Here is a 21,187-nt window from a genome sequence, read left to right on the forward strand (position 1 = left end):
AGGATCTGTCATTGATTTCGGAATTTTCAAAAGCAGTTTTTTCGTTCAAAATCAAGAATGTTTACAGGAAAATGTGTTCACTGTATTCTATTCTCCAACCGAAACACAGTGAACACATTTTGATCGAATAATTTTCAGATTTGAACAGAAAAACTGCTTTTGAAGTTTCGATGATGACGATGATTACGATGACGGAGCGTTGATCGTTAAAGAGTAAACCATCGAAACTGATAAAATGATAAAGGGCCCATTCACAAATTTCATAACGCTGGAGGGGGTGGGTGGGTGTCCAAACAATGTTACGGCCCATACAAAAACTGAATAATATTCATACAAAAAGCGTTACAAGGGGGTGGGTGGGTGTCCAAAATAGCCAATTTCAGCGTTATGAAGTAAATGAATGAGCCCTTAAATGTACCCTCTATCCAAAATTTGAAACTACCCCTGTTTTTGACATCTTCATATATCAGAAAATAATGGGTATTTTTTACTCCTTAAATGGTACTGCCGGGTTTACAGTGCTATGCACAGTATTGACCGTTGCACGAATTTTTAGATTCTAATGAAACTGTTCAAGGGTAAGATACAATTTGCACACCCACTAACATCAGCAGGCGTATGCTTTGAAAGCTGTTTATGACGTTTCAAAATAATTCAAAGCAGTCAAACAGATTGCATCATAACTTCTTTATTGTTAGGGGTCGTCCATAAATGACGTAGCATTTTAAGGGGGAGGGGGGTCTTCACGGATTTGTGACGATGTGTGACGAGGGGGAGGGAGCGGTGCCAACTAGTGGACGTAGCATTTTGAATAATTTTGGTAAAAAAAGTAGCGCTGAAAAACTGACAAACAGTTTTTTTCTCTCAATCTTCTTTGCCTGACTTATCAGACTTGGGTTATGAAATGATGATTTAACTTCAAAACAGGTTGAAAACTTCTAAGAAATTTCAAATTTTATCAAAATTGATTTATAAATCACTCGGTAGTTCAATGCAATGAAAGAGCATTTTTATTATACAGCTTCGCGACTAAAAATAGATAAACAACGTGCAAAGTTCGATTTTTGACCAACTCACTGCGTCGCGAGTCACTTCGTTATAGTGCGCATCTATACCCTCCGCCGTGTGCATTATGCGCACTATTGAGAATCGAGTTGCGACGCGGCGAAGTTGGTCAGAAATCAAACTTCGCACCTTGGTTAACCCATTTTCTAACGCGAAGTAGTATATTTCATGGTTTCGTTATGAGTTGAGTAAGAATATTTCAGTATGGGGAACGATGATGAATTTTAGCTGAACCATTAATAATGGTGGTTGCGCTAATTTTTGGAACATGGCAAATATTACAATAGGGTCCTAAAGCCCTGTCCCATTTTTAGTGCCAAACTCTTAAGTTTAGGTCAAAAACATATGTTTACTCAATTTTCTAATGTTTTCCAATAGTTGAAGACCAAAAAACATTTTTTTTAGTTTATTTTTGAATTTTGTCACACCCCTTGGTTTAAACTCAAATTTTGGGTGTATTTTGTTTTCCGTGTCCTTTCCGAAATGTCAGAAAAGAACAACCCCGGTGTTAAAAAGTTGAACCCCTGTGGTATTTTTGTCGGCTAAGCGAACGTCAAACATGATCTCAAGTGTCATGGTTCATTTATGGATCCAATTTTTAAATTAAAGTTTTAATATGATATATCCGTTATTTGAGCGAGAAAAAATGTTAAAGTAGTTGCAGTAACATGCTCTTTCGTGTTATTAAATGAAAACAAGATTTCATTAAACATTTTAGGACCCTATTGTTATTTTTTCTCTATCTGCCCACTGTTTCCTGAATTGATTTGAATTTAGATCTTCGTCATTATCCTTTCCAAATTAAATAATTTTGTTGATCATTTTCACTGAAATCTGTTTCTCAACCACGACCAATTTAAAAAATGCCTATTATGTAACAAAATTTCTGTTCAATATATTATGAAAATTCATGAACCATAACTGAGTGCTGTTAGCTTTTTCAAGATTTTCAGCTTTTTTTTTCTACATTTTCAGCTGTAAACTGTTTAAGTTCTTACAACAGCAAAAGTACTAATAATTAAATTACTGGGAAACCAAATTATGTTACTTAAACAGGAAATATGCTTGTTTAAACTATTTTTCAAAGGATTTTTAAACATTACGGTATGTATATCAAACTATCATTCGTCAGATTATCCTGATGTTTCAGAGTTCAATATCAATTAATCTCTATATTTGTGTAAAAATTTCCGGATTTTAATGTTTCATTTTTGCCCCCAATCGCTGAGGAAAAGAAATTAAAAATAAGGGGGGGGGGTGCTTGATATGCTACGTATTTTCCAAGGGGGAGTATCATCATTTGTGACTAAATGCTACGAGGGGGGAGGGGGGTGTAAAAATCAGTGAAAAAAAATGCTACGTCATTTATGGACGGCCCCTTATGTTCCTTCGAAAGCGACCAGCATTTGAGTAAAAAATATCCACCGTATTGCCAGCTACATCCCGCTAAGACTTCTTTTCCTGTCGAATTCTCCTTAAAATCGTGAACGACAACCAACAGCTAGCAGTCGACTCACCGGGAAGTTTTTCCTTTGAGAAGCTTTTGTTTGTTGGATCTAGAATGATCACCATCAAAATCGTCTTCGGAATCAGATCCGTTTCCCGCAGGTTCAGGGCGTAATCAATTAGCGATTTGGTATTCCTCCTAACGAAAGATATTCGAGCCCATTTACAAATTTCATATCGTTAAAGGGGGTGGGCAAATGTCCCCAAATGTTATAGTTATTACAAAAGTAACATAAAGTGGAGGTGGGTGAGTGTCAAAAATGGCCAATTTCGGCGTTTTGAAATTTGAGAATAAACCCTTGCATCAACTTGACCTTAGTCACTGTCTATCGAATCACCCAAGTACTCCACGTTGAGTGACGAATTAAAATCTTCATTGTTATGTATAATTTAGCACTAGAGCATTCTTCCGATGGCGTTTCTGGCAATGTTTGGGTTATATTCCTGGATCGAGTGAATTTAGATAATCGGTGGATAAGTCAATTATAAAATGCTAACCATTCGCGCAAAATCAAAACAAAAATAGAAAAGTTAGTAACCAAGCACGTTGTCAAGCGCTAATGCGAGTGTATGTGTGCCTCATGTGTGCAAATGTTCACTGTGCAAAAATTTTCTGCACAGTAGTCTAATAAGGTGCAAAATGCTCAATACTCAGAATCAGAAAAAAATCGTAATAATGAGTACCCGCTTGATTTTATTTTCAGTGTACCTTCATTTTTGAAAATTTCGCTGATTAGCCGCTTTCAAAAGCTTGGCTTGAATTTACTTTAAAACAGTCTGGCACCACTGACCGTGACAGCTGAAAAACAAGAGAAGAAAAAAGTTGCAACTGCAAGTAGTTTTCCGTAGAAAATGATGTTTTTCGTGAAAAATACGTGAAATTTGTGCTCGAAACTACAAAATATTGGAAAATCAGGTAATTCCGCACACGATGCAAGTGGTTGCCGCTTGGTGGTGGTGTTTTTCGGCGCACAATTTCCGCACATTCGAAGCAGGTCGCTGCACCTCTTCCGATTTTTTTTTTCTTCGCATAAGAGGGCTGCTGCAAAGTTGGAAGTTTTTCGTCTTTCTGTTCGTCGGCTTGCTGTGATGGGGTGGTGTTGGTGAACCGCCCGTCGCTCATTCGCCCCCCGCCTACTACGATTTCCTCAAAAGTGTGATGCGGTTTTTCGTGCAAGTCGGAAGAAGATAAGAAGTAAGCCGCAAACCGTACGAAGAAATTGGATGCAAAAGACAAGAGTGGCGGAAGTGGAGAAGATTGCATTTTATTATTGCGCGTAGAAGAAGGAGAAACAAACGCAGAAATTCAAGCCTCCAGACGTGTGGAGGTCGAAATTTGGATGCTCTGGACTGCCCATAACTGCATATTTGTAACATTCGACAAAAGTAGGCATTGAGTAAATGGGGTACCAAGTTTGTATTTTACTGCAGTATGGGAGGAAACTAAAATTTCAAAAAATCATTAAGAATTCAAAAGAGCTTATTTGAGGCTAAAATTTTGCACAACTCATACCGCATATTGGGTGAATAGACAGAAAATTATTCTGATATAAATTTCGTTGCTACTACATTATGAGGCTCATGTATAATCTCAATGTGACTGTTATGCGGTTACATTTGCCAGTGTGACAAAACAACTTGGTATTTTTTTCGAATTTTCTAGAACAAACTCACAGATTTTAGTAAGTTGATCGAAAATATTTATCATTTGATGACTCTCCCCGGTATTAACTCCAATTTGTCAAAAATGTCGAATGTGACTGTTATGCAGTTATGGGCAGTGGAGCTCAAATTGGATGGAAAGGAAAGGAGTGGCCTGGTAGATTGGATTCAATTGAGGCTCATAAATCGGATTTGTTTATATTTAGAACGTGAAGAAATTCAATTCGCTCGGATGCGATTTGGGAAGACAGTGGACGATTTATTGTGAATGGGAAAGATTTTGTTTACATTTTGATTCTTGTGTTACGTTCAAACGACGTCATCGAATCCAGGGGCTTGCTACTAAGTCTCATTTTGAAGACATGATCACTATTTTGAAGCAAGTCTCTAAAATGTCTCTATTTTCAATGAATGATATCTAAATCTTTTTATTTTTAAATAGGGGAAGGGGTGGTAAAATGAACACCTTAAGGAAATCATCTTGTTTCTGATAGAAAAACGAGGAATTTGTATAGTTCAACCGCACAACATCAAAAATAGGAATGTAATCTATAGCAGCTACATGGATTCAGACTAAAATAGCTAAATTATCACATATTTTCATCGCTATCAAAAAGCGATGCAAATGTTCATTTTACCTGCACTATGTGGGTAAAATGAACAGCGGTTGGTGGTAAAATGAACACCATGCAAAATACGTGAGCAAAACAAATATTTCTGAAAATTTTCATTGCCCCACCAAAAATACATACAATAATGATTGTAACCCATTCAAAAAGAATTCTAAACGTTTCAGATTTGACATCATATCATAACGATATTCACCTCACTAAAAAACCTCAAATCTTCCGACCTAAAAGTTACGTCAGTTCTAATTTTCAAACGTGGTTTTCTAAAATCTTAGCTTTCGTTGATATTTTCATTTCAATTGACCTCCGTATCAACTCAAACACTTAAATTTATGCTCTAAATCGTCCGTGCGTGATAAAAATTCATCGAAATTTGTTTTTTCTCGGTAAAAGGCACGGTGTTCATTTTACCACCCCTGTTCATTTTACCACCACTTCCCCTAAATGGAAACCTAATTTAGTACTACATATACCTTTTACTTCCACTAGAGTTAGTATCATTGGTATCATTTGACAAAATAACATTTTTCTAAAAGGCCCCATCTCATTTTCCGCTAACCAGGACATTCATCGCAAATGCGGCCTTTTCTCAAAAAGGCCTCATTTCTATATCTGACGGAAACCGAGTTGAGGCCTATTGAAACAAACATCAAAATTGCAATGTAGATTGCGAAAAACGTTCCAAATTCACTAAATAGATGCAGGTTATACTACGGAGCGACTGCTCCTTGTATTATTTTATACAGTGGTTGTCTAAACGGCGAACATTATCAAGTTTTCCGTCGGGTTCCTGTAGACTGATGTATTTTGTATCATACTACCTAATAATACCTGTGTCAGCCTGTCTGTACTTCACAAATTATCAACAAAAACACGATTTGGTTTCAATTGCATGAAAAATAACGTTCAATTGCAATATTATTTCAATTGAACCAATTTTTCATACATTTTCTCAACGACAAACTCGCTTAGCACACACATAATGTTCATGGATGACGAAGGGTTCAATCAATCACATATTTAATCGACCGCACGAATCTTCTCTTGCTGTAGGGATCTCCATGTACTTTACTTCACCACTTAACACTCTTCTACACTTAAAATTTTTTATTTCATCATCAATTTTGTACGATTTTCAAAAGGCCACATCAGAAGATGATGAAAAAACAAGCCACAACTAGAAGGCCTCAACAAATTTCAGAGTAAACAAAGGCGTCAACTCACAGGCCTCATCAGCATCGGCCGGCGTCTATGGGCACAAATGAAAAGGGCTGCACAGCTTTTGGTGAAATAAAAGCCTCATTTCCTTTGACTCGTTTTTTAGCAGGATTTTTTGCTAAAATGATAGTAATGAATATTCATAGCTATAAATCAGTTTATCCATCGACTTTCTGGACGATAAAATAACATACAATGCTTAAATTCATAATTTAAATTTGATTTATTGTTTGACAAAACAAGATTGCATTTTTCTCATTGTTTACTTTTTGGAGATGAGGCCTTTTGAATTGTTAGTCTTGAAATGCACGTATTTCGACCGAGTAGGCAGCCTTCCTTAGCCGAGTGGTTAGAGTCCGCGGCTTCAAAGCAAAGCCATGCTGAATGTGTCCCGGTCGGTCCAGGATCTTTACGAAATGGAAATTTCCTTGACTTCTCTGGGCATAGAGTATATAATCGTACCTGTCACACGATATAAGAATGCTAAAAATGGCAATTTAGGCAAAGAAAGCTCTCAGTTAATAACTGTGGAAGTGCTCATAAGAACACTAAGCTGATAAGCCAGTTCTGTCCCAGTGGGTATGTTAATGCCAAGAAGAAGAAGAAGAAGAGGCAGCGCGCGCGAACGGATGTGTTGAAAATTGATCTGTCACGTTCTTATCGTCTCCGCAAATTATTAGATTCGGCTGGTAAAATGGCTGGTGCAATGAAAAAAAAGAAAAATAAAAATAAAATAAGTCGGTTTATTCTGCACGCGTTTTGCTGGGTAGTGCTTCGTTAAAGCCCAAGCAAAAGGTGAAGATTAGACCATTTCACAAAAATCGAAATGTCTTGGATTCAACCAATCACCCCCTAGTCCTAATTGCAATACTAAAACAAACTACCAGACAAATTTTTATCCAATTTGGAGAAGATTAGGCGGTGCCTCAAGTCGAATATGTGTTTTTTGGCTATTTTTTATCTTCAAAAAAATTCTATCGAGAATTTGAAAAAAAGAAAATTCAAATAAATACCACTAGTTGAACGTACTGTTAGTATTTTAGAACTTTTTAGAACACTGTATGCCGATTACAGATGGGTTTGACCTCATAAAATTGATTTATGTTCATTTAAGTACCTGTAAAACATACACTTCTCTACAGTTTTTGTTCTACGAAATTCTTAACCTCACGCCTAATCATTAATATTCAACCGTAGTATCATTCCTTTACCTTTTCTGAACATTATTGCAGTACATTATTTTTGTATCCGAATTACAGATAAATTGTTATACCTTTATTTTTCAATATAAGGATATAGTCACTACATATCTTTACACAACACTTTCAAACAAACTGTGTTAATTTTTAAATGTCTAGTAAAGGTTGATGCTGCACACTGCTGTTATACATAATATTAAATGAAATATTTTTAAATTCAGTAATAAAATGTTTGTCCCTGGCCACGATCACAGGGTTTGACGGTGCCAAAGTAGAAGGTGCACCATAATAATACCCGTCTGTGAAACATATCACCTTCCCAATACTTTGGCACACCTCCAACGGTTCATGATTTATCATGAAACGGCTGCATTCAGGCGGAGGATCTGTTAATATGTTTCGGCATATTATCAGGTCCTCTTCGAACGGAGGGACCGCCAGGGCTCATTAGTTACTTATAAACCAGTGCTGATTGTTTGATGTTTCAATTCGTTTACACGAGCTGTAGCATCCTTTGTACTAATCAGCAATGGTGGTTAAGTTTCGAAGCCAACGTGTGATCAATCGTTTTATAATGCAACATAAGAATGGGTGTTTGGTGGAACTGTGCGTTACACTCGTCGTTATTAAATTTAGTGATTGTGAAGGTGCTAATAGTGATTTTATAATTAAATGTATAGTGATGAAAATTTGAAAATTAAGGTGAAGTGATTCTGATAGTTTTGTTAAAAATATAATAATAATGATGTGAACTCTACTAATTTAATAATGGCCATAATACATTGTGCAATCATTTTTCTGAATATAAACTTAATTGCCTAGTTCTTCAAACGTACATGATAAAAGTATTAATACATAATGACAGCGAGTGCAGAAGAATGGATCGAATTGATTTTTTTTAATGTAACTTTCTTGATCATAGTGCTAAATCGTAGTTTGAATAGTAATGACTCTACAGCAACAAAAATAATGGTACATTTAAATTGAATATTTTTAAATTACTTAGTAATGCTAACAGATGGTAATGCTAACAGATTTATATGAAAATGGTGTGATGTGAAAAGTGATATAATAGAAAGTATATCTGAAGTGTATTACGAAAGTTGATGAGTGATAATCGGTGATATACGTGATAGTGTCGAAAATAAAAGTGACGATAGTGAGTGATGAAATGAAATGGGGAATGAGGACCTTTTAATAAAACTATTTCGTTCTTCACTTTAACCACTCTAGTAGCATTTCAGGCCTTATCATAGTTTGATAGTATTTTGAACTACTAGACTGCAAAACTACGGCAAGGGCTGATTGCTGCTAGCGTACACAGTGACCATTTGAGCAACATTGCTTAGGAACGTCTGTGTGATGAACGCAATAGAGGCTTATAAAAGCAAATGCTGGGAAGGAGCTTAGGGCAGATTAAGAGTGCCAGTACTACCCCTATCGCTACCGACAAAAAAAAAAAGTAATAAAATGTTTGTATACTGAATCATTTTTGTTTTGGATACAATCATCTTCTTCTTCTTGGCATTAACGTCCCCACTAGGACAGAACCGGATACTCAGCGTAGTGTTCTAAGAGCACTTCCAAAGTTATTAACTGAGAATTAACTTTGCCTAAATTGCCATTTTTGCATTCGTATATCGTGTGACAGGTACGACTATACTCTATGCCCAGGGAAGTCAAGGAAATTTCCATTACGAAAAGATCCTGGACCGACCGGGTATCGAACCCAGACACCTTCAGCATGGCTTTGCTTTCTAGCTTTCTAAATTAATATTTAAATGTATAAAAAAGCCCATGAAGTTAAATCTACAGCTGCACCTGTGATTTTCCGTCGTTGGATGTTTTCCAGTTGTATGTATAAGAGAATCTACTAGTTCTGAAGCGAGAAGATACTTGAAATACAAACCTTTTTAGAAAGGAATGCTATAGGGTCGATGTACCAATAGCCGCATAGCTAAGAACAAAAAATCGTATAAAATCGAAAAATAACGCTAGCGTCATTATTTTTACATCATCTGAAAGCTTTTTATCTTGGTTTTGCGGGAAAAATATGAAAACTACGAAAACTCAAATGTATGTATTTATTATCGCGTGTGCCACTATAGGAATACATGTGCCTATAGTAGCACTATTTCTAATTCCTGTTCCTATAGTAGCACTAGCATCACGGCGTTGGCAAAATACTTATCAAAATCGTATTTTTACAAAACTTTTATATTTTTTCCTACACAGTGTGGATCAAAAGCTTTCGTTTGATGTAAAAAAAAGTTGTTATTTCATCAAGTATTTTGTACAATGAAAAATAGTTTCTCTCAGTAGTGCTACTATAGGAACAATAGGTTAACTATAGGCGCAAGGGAGCTCAAATTTTAAGCAAAACTAAATATTTCGATCATTTTTTGAACAAAATTAAGCTGTGTATCAATGGTACTTAGATTAATAGCTCCTGCCCTTCATGTCAAAAAATATTTTGAAAAGATTTATAGCTAAACGGCCGTAAAAAGCCACTAGTGCGACTATAGGGGACTGTCCACTAAGGGAACACCGACCCTATTTATAGTTTTTTTTTGTATATTCTTGTTTCTGGTTGACCAGTCTATATATGCTTCGCTTTTATTAAACATTGGATTATTGGATTGTTGAAAATTGAGGAAACATCAACGCATTCTATTATGCTGCCAAAAGCTGAACTTTAGAGTTTGATATTAATTTGATGAACATTTATTTTAACCTTTTCTTTTGTTACCTTAGTCCTGATTTCGAATCATAAATAAAATATTCAGAAAATTTGCCAATATTTTACTGGCGAAGTTTGGGACCTACTTCAAATCACGATGGTTTTGTTTTTTGCCAGTAAAATATTGTTAAATTTTCTGAGAAGGATACTTAGCAATCATGTTCAATATCACCGCCAACCTAGCGAAAAAAAAATCAATCTTTGACTACGCCTTTCTTGTTAAAAATCTTACCGCGTTTGGCGCTCCCGCATTTGAAATTTGCGCTTCAAACGCAAACGGCAATACACCCGATTCTGTTTTTGCACGGATTTTTTTTACACGGCCATAGATTGATTTCCATAGATTTTTTTTTTCCGCCAAAACCTTATTTTTGCATGAAACGCCGAGAAATGGTGTTACTTTTTTGCACGGTTTTAGAAATTTTGAACTGAACACTTTTTTTTGCACGGTACGCATCCCCCGTGCAAAAACAGAATCGGGTGTATTGAGTTATAGAATTCATATTACCCGTGTAACTGCGATTCAATATTATCAAGTTTGCCATGAAAATCAACATATACTTCTGGTTCTCTAATTTCATCAGAAAATCTTGCTGGATATTTTTTTTATCTCGTTTATTTGGCAGGCTCGGGCGCGTATGGCATAACAGAACCGAAATCGTTTTCTTTTTTATTACATTATTTACATCTTAAAATTTGTATTTATTTTAAAAACTATGTTAGTTTGGGGAAGTTTTAAGCTTACGGAACACATTTGTACAACAGGAAAGGAAAGAATTTTTCGGGATTTCTTAAGTTACCTACTATGCTGATGGAGCTTGAAGGGACAGGATGTCCAGATCTTTAACGAATCTAAACAAAAACGGTTTATGGGAGACACGACGAGAAGAGAACAATTTGAAGGGGAAAAAGAGAGACAGGGAACGAACGACAATCAAACTCGGATATTGATACGCTTCAAAAACAGATAGATAAAATTCATATATTCTAAATCAAGGCCCGCCAACACTTCCCTGACAGGTTTCTGCTGTTTTCCTCGGATCCGGAGAGTTTCAGTCAGCTCAGATCTGATGCCACGATGCTCACCGCATATTGCTGGATATTATACACCCATTTTAGTAAATAAAATTGACAATTCGAAAGGTATTTCCCTCTCAAAAATGAATAAATAATTCGGTCTCAACAGATTAAATTTGACTGCTTAGTCGATCCATTTGAATTTTGACAGACGAACAATATTTCACAACAAAGTTGACAGATGTTTAGTTATTCTCAAATTACCTGGAGCAGAAAATAACATTTGAACTGTTTTTACATTGTCCAAAGCAGCGTTATTTCAATCGGAGGGAAAATAACTATCGAATTGTCGAATTTAACTAAAAGGTGAAACGTCACAGCCACACAAAACCGCCTTTGGTCCATAAGCTTTTTAAGAGATCATTGAAAGAGTTCATGGATTACTACAGAAGGTTGTGCAGAGATGGCTATAGGATTCCTTCAAGGAATAACCTTCGGATTGTTTTCAGAAATTTATCCAATAATTTCTAAAAAATATTCCTGGCAATTCCCTGGAGACACTACCAGGTAAATATTCTTTGAAAACTTCCTCGGAGGACTTCTCGAATGAACATCTTAACTAATTTCTGAAGATATCTCGAGAGAGAGAGAGGAGGAAATCTTAGGGAATCAGTGGAGGCATCTTTGGAGATAGTACTGTTTGAATTCTTGAAGATGTCCTAAACGGAAATCTTGAATGAAAACCTAATGAAATCGATGGAAGAATCACTGCATGAATTCCTGTAGCACTTAAGACATTCTTGAGAAAATTACGATTATTTCTATGGCAAATTTCGGATGATTATACTTAAAAAATCTTGAAGATATCTTTAAACGAAACTCTGGGTGGAACTCTCTAAGAAGTCCATAAATAAAACACAAACTGAACTACTGAAGAAATCTTTGGATAAATATCTGACTTGTTAACAGAAACAATTCTTGGAAAAATAATGAAAAAGTACGAACTGGTCGTAATAAAAAAACTCTTAGAAATACCTCAGAAACATCTGGCCGGATTCTCTGAAAAATATTTATAAAAAAACAGTCTCCTGGTTTCTGTTTTCTTTCCTTGGTTCTTGTTTGGTCTCTCTTTATCTTTTCTCGGCCACGAGGTGTCCAAAATTCCTACTTTTGAGTCACTCAGTCGCTACTGACTCTTAACACCTCTGGTGGATTAATTTGAGCCCAGTCCAATATTTTATTGTTCTTCTATTTTAGCTGATGAACCATGGCTAGTCGGAACGAGGTGGAAATGGAAAAGCAGTTCTTGGCTGAGCTGGAAAAAGCCAAAGCTTTGAGTCTGGAAACGTTCGAGTTGGAAAAGATTCGCCAACAACGTTATTCGCAGCCTGAATCGTTGAATAAGTCTGATACTCGTACTCTAGCAGAGTATAAAACGTATTTGGAGCGGAGAGCAAAGCTTCATCAGGGAGCACCATCTGGTTCGAATGACGGGCCTAAAAGTGCAAGTAATGTTAACTTGCCCAATGTATCCCGGTTCAACAGTGAACCAAGAACTGACGCGCAAGGAAGTCAGTTGCCGAGAGGGAAAGGTGAGGCTGATTTGATATCCTTTATTGCTCCTCCAGCGCCTCCAAATCCACAAGATGAGGCTCATAACAATCTAAAAGAACTTGTTGATCAGATGCATCGGTAAGGTTTTGTCTTGTTCGCCATATTCGTCTATATCTTAAACCCGTTGTTACATTTTAGTTTGAACACTCAAAACCCCTATGAGCAAAGTTTTAAAACGCAACGCAGTTTGAGCATGTCCTCAGCCACTTCTTACGGAGGATACTCGCCGGCATATCTCCAACAGCAGGTCGTACAAAACTGCAATCCGGCTGCAATGCAACTTGTTCCATACAACCAGCAAACGGCCAAACCTAAACCACTCACTCCTGATGAGTTGAATCGCCTCTACAATATGCCAACGTATGGAACAATGCCTGCTGGACCACCACCTCAAGCCGGTTTCATCGCTCAACCACAATATGCTCCGGTCAACTATCCTCAAACTTCCACCACGTTCCCTCTCCAGCAGGTTCATCCTGTTTCTGTTCCAACTAACTTCATTCCACAACCGGTAGCACCCGTAGCTCCTGCAGCTGCTTCCGGTTTCATTCCACAAACTCCTCAAACGATCTATGCTACCTCGACTGTCCCAGTGGCCAATCCCAACTCAGCTTTGGTCCACGTACCGAAAGCCGTCAATCCTAAACTAACACTCAACACCCGATCTGCCTCCCAACCCCAGCAGCCATTTCCGCCCGCTATTCCGGGTCCATCCAACTCCAACCCATTTTCTCGAAACTCCCTTGGTTCCAATCCCACCAATAACCGGACGACCAACAGCAATCATAACGTGACAAGTGGCAGCAGCGGAAACAACGGCAGCAGTAGCAATGGGGATGTCGTCCTTCGACCAAAGAGCGATCCCTCCAAACTGGGCGGCGGAGACAATCTGATCGATTTCGGTGGATTCGAAGACAATTCGCGGGTGTCGGTGCTCGAGGCATTCGATCCGCTGCTGTGCGGAAATCGGACCAGTTCCGGCGATGGAAGCGACGACGACAAAGGTAAAAAGCATGCTAGGGCGGTTTGGTAGATAGGTGTTCCTATTATGCTTGTCAATTCACATTCACATTTGTTTGCGCACAACTGAGGTGTGAGAGGATTTGGCCAAATTTTAAACACAGGGAACAGTCAGGCAATATTTTCGTTTGTGTCACATTTTAGAAGATGTTTTGAGTGGAAGCGGGTGATTCATAGGCAGTTTGAGGCAATGCGCGATGAGTGTTGATAATTGATGTCGCGATAAGAATCGATTCGCTGTCAGACTGATAAGTCATCGGAGGACAAAGTTTGCATTGCATATAAACATACGGTAGTAATATTGGTTCTCATTAATTTATCATCAAAAAATTTGGAAAAGTGAGTTATTTGTAGTAATTTAATGAATCGCTCAATTTCATTTGTAGGTATGTAAGTAATTGGAAAAGATCGATGAACCTCACTATAAATATGACCCATTTTTACATTAAAACGTCTGTTTCAAATAATTGTAGGTAGGTGCTCTAATCAGGGTGTCCATCCATCCGGGAAATCCGGGAAAAGCGGGAAAAACACGGGAATTCCAATTGACCGGGAAAAATACGGGAAATACCCGGGAAATTGTAAAACCTACCGGGAAAACCTATATGGGCGAAAGAAGACAATTTGAAATTCACGTCATTATTAATTGTTGACACTTTTTCCTGAAGAGATCTTTGGCAGCATTTTTGTGCATAATGGTGCGGCCATAGTAACGCGTCTGCGTGCGCGAACGCGATGCGATCAAAGGATTTCCTATTGTTGATATTCTGCTTTGCGGGCTCGCAGACGCGCACGCATCGCAGGACGCGTTTACTATGGCAGCGCCCTAAGATGCTTTGTGAATTTCTGGATAAAAACATCAATTAGATTGATCAGATGATCAGATCACCAGGATCCTATTTTTTTAATTGATTGGGTACTTAGGGATACCTGACATGGTTCTTGATGAGATGATTGATGAATTTCTATTGAGATTCATGCCGTATTATTGATGAGATCTCGCAGGAATCTTATCGGGAATCAAGGCGATAATTATCCAGGTATTAGACTAGGTAGTTAGTTCTCCGAAAAAAAAAACACTAAAGGTAATGGATGGATTGCTAATAATATTTTGATTGGGTTCTATCGAAGATACTTTGCTGATTTTTCTCAAGATTCTTTGTAATTCCTAGCGGTTGGTAAAACGTTAATCTTAAAGATTTTTTTAGATATTTTGTGGGTTATCTGAGTGGTTGATGATAAATAAGGACAGATTAATTAAGAATTCATTTTTAGCAGATTCCTGGGTACGCTGATACTAATTCCTGAAGAAGCCTTTTTTGAATTACTAACTTGACTAGTTCGTGATGTATGGTGAAGTCTTTGTGAGATTTAAGGCGAAATTTTGTATACGTCACTGCAAATTTAGAGCGGATTTTTCAAGCAATTCTTCGCGAATTTCTTGTGAGATCCTTAATTTTTGTTTAGTTTTCAGTACATACATGGCAAAATCTTTGAAGTATTCCTAGGAGATACTTGTTATTTTTTATTCCATTTTTTGGGCAAGGGAGCAATCACGTGTTTTTGGCAATATAGTGTCATAAAGATCTCTCCTTGGGTCCAATGAGATCAAGATTTTTTCCAGAAACCAGCCATGGATCACATCTAATGCAGAACTTTGAAGGCGCTTTTGAGAAGCAAATGGATCGACAATTTTTATTATAAATTGCCGTTTTTAAGAACCATTTTTTCAATTTAAATACACAGAGTTTTTTTTATATATTTCCAAAATCTTAGAATTTCATAAAAATGAAATAGTGTTCTTGGGGCCCGGTGCGAAGTTCGATTAAGAGGCCCTCAAAATTAAGGTGAACGCCGTCTAAATGCACGATGCTAATGTTGAAATAAACATTGAACAAATAGCTTATGTAGAATTATGACTAAAGAGATGGAACTTATGTTGATATGTTTTGTAGTAGTTTATTGGCAAAATTGCAATTGAAGACTCTACAGTTCTTCTTTGTTTAATTTATTATCGAGAGGAGTTGCAGTGAATTGACATGGAAGTGGAAATATTAGCTGGCGAAGTAGCCTTAGAAAGCAATGATTCATTACAGCTTTAATTAGGTATTCAAAGAAAAGTTTGGTTATGTTCTCAATTTTGTGTTTTTGAGTCGGGATTTATTTTGAAGCTCTTGATGAAAGAAATGCCTTTAAGGCCGACAAATTTGCAAGGTTTGCTTAAAATAAATTACCAGAGTAACTCCAATGATTTCTTCAGGAGTTCATTTTAGATTTTCAAAAATTCAACGAAGATTTTTTTAAGAGTAATCATAGAAATAACCTCAGAGATTCCATCATGAATTTCTTCAAAGATTCTTTCAGAATATTTTTAAGTAAATCATAGTTGCGCAAGGAATGCATCCAATGATTTTACCATCTTTCTTTAAGCTTTCATTATGATTCTCGGTTACAACATCTTCGAGATTTCAACTATTATTTTCTCCAGAAATTTTCTAAAATTTCCATTAAAACTATCCTTTAGATTTCAACCAGAAAATTCCTTCAGGAATTACTCCAGTAATTCTAGAAAATATAGAGAAATTTTCCAAAGATTTCTTCAGAAATTTCCCCAGCCATTTTCTTAGAAATATCTCCAGAATGAGATTTTTTTCGGAAATTATTGGTGAAATTTTTCAATAATCCGGGAGATATTTTAGAAGGAAATCTGAAAGTGACATCTGATGAAACTCGCACAAAGTTTTCTGAAAGAACTCTTGGGCTCTTGAGGAAGTCTCGAAGGACTTCGTAAGTGAATTGCTGATTGAAGATGATTGGAGGAACTGGAATAGGAATTCTCGTAGATCTTCCTGGAAAAATCCCCAAATGCGTTTATTTTTTTATAAGATAACTCTTGTAGGAAACTTTGGAAGATCTTCTATTGTTACAACTGGGGAAATCAAAATAGTCAAGAAAAGTAGTGCAAATGGATTTCCTGGAGCAAATTACGAAAAATATCCTCTAACCATCCCTTGAAACAAATGAACTGGTAGATTTTTTGGGAGGTGGTGGAATCAATGGAGATATTTCTTAAGGAGTTTCCAAAAGTATACCTGAAGACATCTTTGAATAAATCACTAGAAGAATACCTTATTTTTTTCACGAGGAATCTGAAATGAAATTTCTGAAGTAGGTACCTGTGAAAAAATCGCGTAATAGTTTCCGAAGGTAACTCTAGAACCTCTTGAAGCAAGATTCACTGTATGCACAATAAAGAAAAAAAAGTGATTTTAAAGACAATTTTGCCTAAAATAGAGACTAGACTTCTGAAATGAAATCTACTACTAGTCTTGAATATGTACAAAACATGTCCCAAAAATGGTAACTGATTTATTTGTTCAACTATGATTGCAATGAAAATCGGCTACTTAAAGAAAGATCATACCTCCAAATCAGTGGCGACTCGTAACCTCACTTTCTACCAGTTCTACGACTCTAAAAATGACTATTTCGGCAAATTTAAATTATAAAACAAAACAGTTAATTATTGAAATCGTCCTTTCTAACAAATCTCTATTCATTACATGCAAATTTGTTGCTGAAATTCAAGAATTTCTATTCGTGGAACAGGTAGATTAAAGGTTAGGGAATCGCCACTGCTCCAAATCAGTTCTAGATACAATTATGGGCCCCTCACATTTAGGTAGATCCGTTTGAATTACAAAATTAAACCAAGCTATCGAGAATAAATTTAGAATAGGTATTTAGGCTACTCTAATCACTAATAACATTGATCATGAGGCCCCTGCCAAGTTCCATTCAAGGTCACCTTCAAACTGTTTACGTGTTAGTTTTCTAGAAATCAATAACATATTATTATATGAACTTTTTGCCACAATTTGGGGGCCCCTATGAACTCGGGGCCCAGTTCGGACCGCACTCACCGCATCCCCCTAGCTACTATGCTACTGCTTAAACCCATAATTTGAAAACGAATATTTTTAAAGTCAAATCAAATATCAAAAAGCATCTGGAAACTATGGAGTCGTAGAGCTATTTTGCTGTCCAATTTTAAATGTTTACGCCAGGGGGCCGGCATGATGGCCATATTTTGTTACCTCTTATCGAACGCAAGCAGTGCTCACCAATACTATTACGCTATAAGCAATGCAGCTGGTGTGAATGTGGGAAAATGAACCTAGGCACACAAAATCTACGTATACTGTTCGTTATTATTTCCATTCCAAAGTAAGTTTCATTTCTATGATCGTGAAAAGCACAATGAAGTGTTTGTTTTATTCTTGCGGTCACGATGATAACATTTTGCATCACTAGTTTCCAACACATACCGATGCGAGGGATCGATGGCTAAATGCCATTGCTAACGCGGATAAAACCACTTATAAGAAAACCGAAGACTTGCAATGCACATTCTCACATACCAGCTTTGCGCAGTTTTTGTCTTGTTTGGCGCATTTTGTCCCATTTTCACTCATAAGGAAGGTAAACATTCAACAAATATATGAGTGTGCGTGAGAATGGCAACTGGAGTATAAATTTATGCTCCCGATAAGAAGGCACAACAAGACCTGTCAAATACCATATTGAAAAACTATGATGTCATCCCTTTGGTTTACGCACTCGGGAAAAATCCGGGAATTGGAAAACTGATTTTGAATGGACACCCTGTCTAATTTGAATTCACTGACATATTGTTTTTTTAAACCGTGAGTTTTTCTTTGGATAGATTTTGCTTTGCGCATACCATACCTTTATTTCAATCCTTGTTATCAGACAATATCCTAATCTTAAAAGAATTACGAAAAAAAGATCTCTAATTTTACTGTTATAAGCGGTGTGGGGCTGGCAACTGGACTCTTTGAAGCGCAGTGGTGCTCAAACTGTAACCTTCGAGTTCTATAAATGCTGTCCATGCCATAACTTCGTTGAATACACAAATAAGTTTTTGCAATTTCAAGCTTCAATTAGGTTCAAAAAGTTGACTTTATGTCTTATGCTTCAAGCATACGGGATTATGGAGAAAAAAAATAGTTTGCAAGCACTCCCGTTGAAATCCTACTCAGCATCCCGCTGGAATCCCGCTCAGAATATTAAAAAGTTCACTGGAAATTCTCAAGACCCCACTTGGAATAATTCGAAATGTGGCCTATGTGCCCAAAAAGTTCCTAATGGCCTAAAATGAGCTCAAGTCGGAGATTGACATGTCGGAGTCTATGTTGCTGAAGATATCGGATTAACTTCGGAGCCATGTAATCACTGCAATATTCTATATATTGGTTATATTGGTTCAGTTAAAAAAAAGCACTAGGAACGACGACGATATGATTTTTTGAGTTGTTTATGAAAACTTATCGCGAGAAGTATCAAGGGTTAAGAATTCCATCAATTTCGTTAGGAGTTCTCAGAATTCCGCTGACATTTCTCAGGATTTTGTTATATTGGCTAAGATCCCATTAAGAAAACCCAAGATCCTAGCATGCTAAGAATCTAGAGGATTTAATTTAAAATATTTAATTCCTCAGAAATTTCTAAGATTTCAATATTAGGATCTCGATAGGATCACGCAGAGAATCCATAAGAAATCTATAAGAAATGTCAAAAACACAACAACATGTATCATGATTTGAATTGAGTTCAACTATCTGAAGTAGATGTGCTAAGCTCATGCAATACTGATTTGTATTTCTTCAATATGGTAGCCACTGAGCGCATCATAGCCACCTATGACCAGGGTAGACAATCGTCGTCGTCAAATGGAAAAAGTCGACGACGAATCGTCATTGCTACTCAACCAGCTTTGATGACTATTTGCCGCATCACGCTCGGCGTCATGACGAACAAATAAGCTTCTTTCGTTATGGTTGAATCTTCGTTCGGGAGTTCTGAGCCGACTAAAAATATGAATCGTGTTTTCGACAGATTATAAGCTTAATAAAGCTATAATAATAATAAAATTATAAGCCTTCTCTGAATTGCCATCTCCACACGCTTACCAACAGAGCTATTGTGAAATCATGAGCAGAGCGAGTTCACTTGCCAATACAAGCAATTCTGTAATGACATTCGTCGTTTAGTGCGTAGCAAGCGCATATACAATAAACGTTTTCTTCTTGTGAGAAAATTGAGAAAACGGTATGAAGAAAAAAATGTTCGTTGACGATTTTGGATTGAAGTTAGTCGTGCATTCTTTGGTCCATGACGAGACGACGACCTGCCAGAGTTATTATTCTGGGTGATGATATTTTTTTATTTCGTGACGAATCTGACGGTTGTCAGCCCTGGCCGTTGGGCGAGCTGCTGCACAAACGCATGCAGCGATTGTACGGGTGTGCTGATCTAAGCCGAAGATTCAACAACTTAAGGCCCAAGTAAAAATGGTACAAAAGTCAAAACTGAAAAAGCAGTTTTCTCTTTCTAAATAAGCAAATTGAAGAAAATAAAAACACACAGCTCTTTTATTTGCCAAATAAAAAGGCTGTGTGTTTTTATTTTCATAAATTTGTTGTTTTAAAAGGAGAAAACTGCTTTTTCAGTTCTGACTTTTGTGCCGTTTTTTCTTGCACCTTAAGGCGAAGTAGGCCGTCATTGAAATTTGTACGCGCGTTGATGATTGTTGCTAATTCATCTCACGATTTCAAATTAAAGAAAATCAGTTGGTTTTGCACTGGCACAGCTGAAAAAGTATCAGCATACTTTAAGCATAGTAGCGCGTATAGTGATACATTTTCAAGTCAATATAAACTATCAGCACTGAGTTTTATCACTTTGAAATGCAAGCTGAAAAGTCATCATTGATGCAAAAACGAATGACGGGCTACTTAGCCTTAAAGGGTAATAAAAATGAGCTTAAATCCAGATACAACCTTCTGCAATTATGTTCATTAGGGTTATCAACCAGTGTATTTGTCATTCTGGGCTCAATTGAACACGATCAGCTAGTAACACGGAACAAAGCAGTGACACAACCAATTGAGTTGAAATTTTTTGAGAGAGCTTTTTACTTACCCTAAGGCTTATATCTAGGGGTGCCCCGTTGAGTTTTACTATTTTTTGTTAAAGGGCCAGTCTAATGTACCAGGGAATATTTCAGTGTTTTATAATCTACGTAGAGTAGGTAGTACTGCATGAGAATAACCACGTTTTTGCACATATCACCTGAATGACATTTTATGTGTAGCGTGGATTAAAACCAAACCAACAAAAGAGGATTGAGTTACGCATCTTAAGGTCGAAATTAATTCAATTTTTACGCACAAAGTCCAGCAAATCTGGCTTAATCGACTAATATCTCTTTACCGTACAGATATAAATATACCTAAATCCCGCTCGTTACGCGTGCCTTGAACTGCTTATCGCTCTGCAAACAATGTTGTTATCATGTTAAGTAGAACATCGTTTCATCAGTATTTCATTTTATCAATTCAACGCTTCCCCCTCCGAAATCGGTCATCAATCCTATTGGCATTTTATTGAGTAGGTATTCAACTGAGTTCGTACTGACAGTCTCAAAATATTGC

General features: G+C 36.9%; 1 protein-coding gene across 1 annotated transcript in view; it reads left to right on the forward strand.

Annotated features, from left to right (window-relative positions):
* The first annotated feature begins 3,356 nt into the window (after window positions 1-3,356).
* LOC5576326 (phosphatidylinositol 4-phosphate 3-kinase C2 domain-containing subunit beta) overlaps window positions 3,357-21,187 on the forward strand; it is a 43,304-nt gene continuing 25,473 nt past the window's right edge. Inside the window, exons 1-3 of the mRNA XM_001656011.2 lie at window positions 3,357-3,487; window positions 12,294-12,728; window positions 12,789-13,654. Coding sequence (XP_001656061.1) covers window positions 12,304-12,728; window positions 12,789-13,654 — 1,291 coding nt within the window. The 5' untranslated portion in view covers window positions 3,357-3,487; window positions 12,294-12,303. The remainder of the gene's footprint in view (window positions 3,488-12,293; window positions 12,729-12,788; window positions 13,655-21,187) is intronic.

The sequence above is a fragment of the Aedes aegypti genome, chromosome 3, assembly GCF_002204515.2.
Source record: "Aedes aegypti strain LVP_AGWG chromosome 3, AaegL5.0 Primary Assembly, whole genome shotgun sequence".
In the NCBI taxonomy this organism is placed as follows: Eukaryota; Metazoa; Arthropoda; class Insecta; order Diptera; family Culicidae; genus Aedes; species Aedes aegypti.